General features: G+C 48.8%; 1 protein-coding gene across 1 annotated transcript in view; it reads right to left on the bottom strand.

Moving 5' to 3' along the window:
• Positions 1 to 5,647, bottom strand: part of COL6A1 (collagen, type VI, alpha 1) — a 79,257-nt gene that overhangs the window by 35,404 nt on the left and 38,206 nt on the right. Inside the window, exons 17-19 of the mRNA XM_015423507.1 lie at positions 5,552 to 5,605; positions 5,429 to 5,464; positions 3,533 to 3,595 (exon numbers count right to left, since the gene is read on the bottom strand). Of these exons, the coding sequence (XP_015278993.1) occupies positions 3,533 to 3,595; positions 5,429 to 5,464; positions 5,552 to 5,605 (153 nt within the window). The remainder of the gene's footprint in view (positions 1 to 3,532; positions 3,596 to 5,428; positions 5,465 to 5,551; positions 5,606 to 5,647) is intronic.

Genomic DNA, 5,647 nt, shown 5'->3' with positions numbered 1-5,647 from the left:
TCTATGGTTTTCCCTTGTATGGCCGTGGCCCCGCCCCCAGTGTGCCTGCCGTGCCTACGCACAGGACGCCGGCCGGGAGTCCCCTGCTCCCGGCCAGCGTTACACTTGGCAACCCTAGGAGAGTCCTTGAGAGAGGGGGGGAAAGGCCTGTGGCCAGATCGGATCAGTGTTGCCAGGGGATCTGAAGGTGCTGGGAACAGGTGAGCATCCTGCGACTATTGCAAATGACCCCAAAAAGGGAATTCTGGATATCACTCGAAAAAGTGCCTTGAAACTGGGAAGCAACCCCCTCCCATTTTCCTTGGAAAGAAATCTCTGTCCAGCGCATTCTTCTGGAATTATTTTCACATCCCATCTGCCCACATCTGGAAGCCAAGTACAGTTGTATTGCGATTTGCGAAAAATGTAAAATGTAAACAGGGAAGCGGAAATTTAGATGAGATTTAAACACGACTCCTGATTTCACTCAGTTCCCCCCTAAACACAACGGGCAGATTTATGTCAGCACGGGCTTCAGAGAACAAAACCTTCTGCAGTCGGCTCAGAAAGTCCCTTTGAGATGGACCGCCAGATCCTAAACACTTGCAGAGAGTCACACAACGCAAAATACTTCGGAGAAGTCAGCGTGTGTCGAAAATGGACACATTTTCACAGGAGAGCAGAAACGGGCCTTTAGAACTTTACGGGGAAAACACAGAAAAGGAACCCTCTAGAACAGGCCTCCCCAACAAGGGTGCCTTGCCAAGCTTTTCAGAAAGTGGTCAGGGCCATTATAAGGAAGGGCTTCTTCCTATTGGCTACCTTCATGGAAACGAAAGCATTTTCCACTGGAGAATCAGGGGGACTGGTAAACACTTGGGTTCTACTTAGGCAGTATAAAAGTATATCATTTTTTTAAAGTTCCCACAGAACTCCTCGTTGTCGATTTACTTCCGCCTCTCCTCGGGAGTGACCAATGGGAGCTGACAGAATGTTGGTGAGCTGACAGTTGGAAAATGGCAGTTAGGATAGTTGAGAGTTGGCAGTTAGGGAGCTAGATAGGAAAGAGCGCATCTGACTGAGTGAAGCTGAGGCGAAGAGCAGCTTAGCGCTCAATGGAAAGAAAAGCCAATTTGTGAAAAAAGATCCCAAGTGCTGGAATAGGGAAACAGTGTAAAAGTTCAAGGGAAAAGAAACTTGTAACCTCAACCTTACTTTCCTCAATGTTACATTCAAACCATAAATAAAAGTTAACTCCTTGTTTGTTTAATCCTGTGGGCTGCATGTCTCAGGGAAAGAAACACACAGCCACACCCCAGTGAAGATCTCCACCTATATATGTTTTAGGATATGAATAAACGGAGGCAGTGTGTGAATGGAATAGTGTGTGAGTCCCCGACACCAATAACTCTGTGTGGTGTCTGAGTGAAGGCTGATTGCTTTGAAGGGGACTGGGTCACCTTGTCTGCTGATGTCTCCGAGAGAGAGAGAAAGAGGATCTGAGAGGTGAAATGGTCATGGCTCTCTACAGATTTTAAAAGAGGCAAGAAGGGTAGTGATGTGTGATGGCATGGCCCCCAAACCTGTGGGAGAGTTGTGCGCCCGCCCCCCTTGCCACTGGCTGATCTGCCGTTCGGGCAGCCTATGTTACTTTTCCAAGGCCGTGAACTGTCTTCTCCAGAAACTTGCAATCCCTTCTGAGAAATCTGAATAACTGATATAGACCTGAGACATCACAGAAAACCTTGGCTCCAGTACCCTGAAATGACAAAAGGCCTGGTATGCCTTGTGTCAGGTGCAAAGGGGAAACTTTGGATGTCTTTACATCAAGGGCTTTCGAACTGAATACTGAAATACGGGGCAAGGAGCCACTGAGTCCTTTGCTAGAAGGAAGAAGATGACTCTAACGGTTTGTAAGGCAGGACACAATTCCTTGTGGGAGGCATTGAACACATGGACATAAGAGCTCCTGACTTCAATTTTTCGAAGAAACTTCAGCAGCACTAACTTTTTTCCTCAGTGGCATGAGAACATTTTCCATCTTCCCTGGCGTAATATGGGGGCACTGCCCATGTTGGTTTTGGACAGACGAATGCTACCAAGGGCCCAGCCCTACTCATGTGCCGTTGGGATGATTCAGCGTGGGACAGACATACAAAAAATTTTCCGACTTGCTCCCAGCCCTTACAGAGGAATTTTAACCACCACCCCCCTCCATTAAAGAGAGACATTCTCCCCTCTACAGCCACACAGTTCCTGGTTTGTTTAGCACCAGTCTACGAATGCAGCTCAGGAACGGCCTGGTGACTCACAGAGTGTCTCCAGGCCAGCACAGTGACAAGAAGTTCTGTGCAAAACTGGGTGTGGATGGACACAGGTAAGAATTTAGGGAGTGAACACACAAAAGAAGGCTTTTCTTTTAGGTGTCTGCACCAATTAGAACTATTTTTTCCATTAATCTTAAGGGTCACATGAAGCTGCCTTATTCTGCACTGGACATCAGTCCATCAAGGTCACTATGGTCTACTCAGACTGGCAGCGGCTCTGTAGGGTATCACCTACGGCCTTGTCCTTTTAACTGGAGATGCCAGGGACTGAACCTGGGACCTTCTCCATGTAAAGCAGAGGCTCCTCTACTGAGCCACAGGCTCCTCCCTATGGGTCTGACGACCCGTCCTAAACTTTACACTTTGTTCTTCGGAAAAAAAATTAAACCTTAGCCAAAGGCTGCTTTGACCTTCACATTAAATAGCAGACTTTTGCTTTTCAAGATTTATCTGCAGAACGTGCCAGTGTTGTTGATAACGAAGGTTAGAGACTTTAAGGAGACCCCTTTTCTCAAGCAGACATTTTCCTCTGGCACTGAAGAGGAGCTCTCTCTCACACACACACCCCGTCATTTTCCCGGTCAGCATTTATATTGTGCTTTTTGAAGGGTCAGACTGTGTTAGACTGTTGCAGTAAAGGCTTCCTTGGCACCTTAAAAGACTCACAGATTTATCAGAGCGGATTTATCATTGCTGTCGAATCCACGTGTCTTTACGCATCTGACAAGGTAGGCCCAAAACATATACCACAAGAAATCTGCTTATCTCTCCGGCACCACAAGTCTCTTGACTGAAATGTTAGTAACCTTTTGCTATAATATTCAGCAGTTCAGGTAGTAACGAGCACATGTTACAAAGGGTGTATGGTCAATGCACATGTACAGCACTGGTGAGGGAGCAGAAGAGACGATGGGGCTGTACCAGAAACGACACAACAGGAGTGATCTTTTAGCACCCACTGGCAGCATGTGCTTGCCTTGGCCTCCATGGGGCAAGCTCCTGTTACCCTGCTCCTAGATAAGCATAAAGAGTGAGCGACCTAAACAGAGCTTGGTAGGGGCTCACGCAAGCTCAAACACTGCCTCCGCATCTCTCTCTCTCTCTCTCTCTCCCCCCCACATCTCCATCTCTCTTTCTGGCACAGCTCGGACATCTTCCGTGGATACTAAGAGCTGCACAACAAAAAGAGAACATTCCCATTGAACTGTGCAGTATTTTTGTTTTACCTTTTCTCCTCTCGGTCCACGGAGTCCAGGGATACCTAGCGGCCCCCTTTCTCCATTGGCTCCCTGCGTGAGAAGGAACATATTGCACTTAGAAACATTTTACACATTAGGCTCTGCTATCCATCTGACTGACCAACTGGCTTCTTTGCCCTGGTACAGCTGCCAAATATACCAGGGCAGGCCCAACTCATTAAAGAGCAATGCTTTTCTTATCCAATGGCTACCCTGGCGGCAGTATTGTGTTTGTCCTTAATGGAGAATGCCGTTATAGAACCCTGGAGCTGGACCTTCTAGGCCGTCCCTTCCAACTCCATGCTCAAGGCAGAGGAAACTTAAAGCAAGGACATCCCTTGGCTGCGCTGTCCAGCCTCTGCAAGTGATCTAACAGTAACCTCTTCTCTCCCGGTAAGCAAAGCACTTTTCCTTGGGTCTGTTTGAGGACACATATCCACACTGGGAAGATCACAGAACCACATGGTCATAAGGTGTTTTCTAGGGTTTCTATCCTGTCACTTTGTTATTTCTCTAGTACTGCTCTAGAAGGATACCTTCTAAGCAGGTCAGTCACTGGCAGGGGTGTCAAACATAAGGCCCGGGGGCCAGAACTGGCCCGTCCAGGGCTCTTATGTGGCCCATGAGCAGCTGGTGCAAGGGAGCAAACAGAAGACGGCTTGGGGAGGGGAGTGGGTGGAGCCACTCCGACTGTGGCTTCATCATGGCAGAATGTCATCTGCAGGAGTCAAGCAGTGTAGGAGCGTCTGCCCAGTGCTGCACTGCTAGCTCTCCAGTCTGCCCATGTAGGTTTTCCTCTGCCCCCCTCCCAGCCCATGGGGTCTTGCAGTGAGGATACACCAACGCAGAGCTTATGAGCGGCTGCCCTTTATTTACAGTTTGTATCTCTGGTTCATGGCATTATGTTTTATGGCACACATGAACCCGGCCCAACAAAGTGACATTTACGACAGATCCAGCCCTCGTAACAAATGAGTTCGGCACCCCTAGTCCAGAGGTTCTCAAGAGATCCTTGAGAGGTGGTGGATGGATACCAAGGTACTTTCCAGGGAACGTTTGGTCTAAGGGAGTTTGCCAGCAAGGAAAGACAACATTTCCCTCTTCCTTCCATAACCTATCCGGAGATATTGCGATGGTGGTGGTGGTGGGATCTCCTCTTGTAGGGGAGGATTGTGTCTGCATCACAGTTTCCTGTGGGCAAACTGTTCTGCACATGCACAATCTTCAATTCCTTGCATCCGCCATGTGGGCAGGTATGAAACAGCCATGGGCCACGCACAGGAGTCACCCGGCCAGTGAGTCTCATGCGTGCCAAAGGGCAACCTTTGAAATGGAAAAGGAAGTGTGCCTGGAAGCGTCCATATTCCCATTTGGCCTTCTGCACATTTGCTTAGAAGAAAGAAGAAGAAGAAGAGGAGGAGGAGATTGGATATATACCCCGCCCTTCACTCAGAGTGGCTTACGATCACCTTTCCCTCCCCCTCCCCACAACAGACACCCTGTGAGGTAGGTGGGGCTGAGAGAGCTCTTTCTAGAACTGCTCTTTCAAGGACATCTCTTGTCAAAACTATGGCTTGCCCAAGGTCATCCAGCAGCTGCAAGTGGAGGAGTGGAGAATCAAACACGGGTCCGCGCACTTAACTGCTACACCAAACTGGCCCTCTACACCAAACTGGCTCTACTGACCATGGCAGGACTTGCACTGGAATAAACAAAGCCCTTCCCTACAGCACATTAGTGGCGGTCGCATCCGCCCACCCACAGTTCTCTAAATGGATGGGCCCACTCAGGCTCCGCTCAGCTTCCTAAGGTTTAAGCAAATCCAGTTCCTTCCTTGCTCATTTCTCTGGCAAGCTGAACCACCGAAGAACACAGTTGCCTTACCCTCTCTCCAGTGGGGCCATCTGGGCCAGGATTTCCCTATAAGAAAAAGAAAGAAACATTGAAAGTTTCCCCCCCAGCATTCTGCTCTGGCGATTCAGTCTCAACGAAGGTTTCAATGCCCACCTCGTCTCCCAACTCTCCTTTCTCTCCAGGGCCTCCAGCAGCTCCCGGCTGACCCTGCACAGGAGAAAAGGAACATTTTTTTTAAAAAAAACAAAG

Source organism: Gekko japonicus, unplaced genomic scaffold (assembly GCF_001447785.1).
Source record: "Gekko japonicus isolate JY-2015 unplaced genomic scaffold, Gekko_japonicus_V1.1 scaffold2774, whole genome shotgun sequence".
In the NCBI taxonomy this organism is placed as follows: Eukaryota; Metazoa; Chordata; class Lepidosauria; order Squamata; family Gekkonidae; genus Gekko; species Gekko japonicus.
Note: the sequence above shows the minus strand (reverse complement) of the source record. Positions and strands in the feature narration are given on the sequence as shown.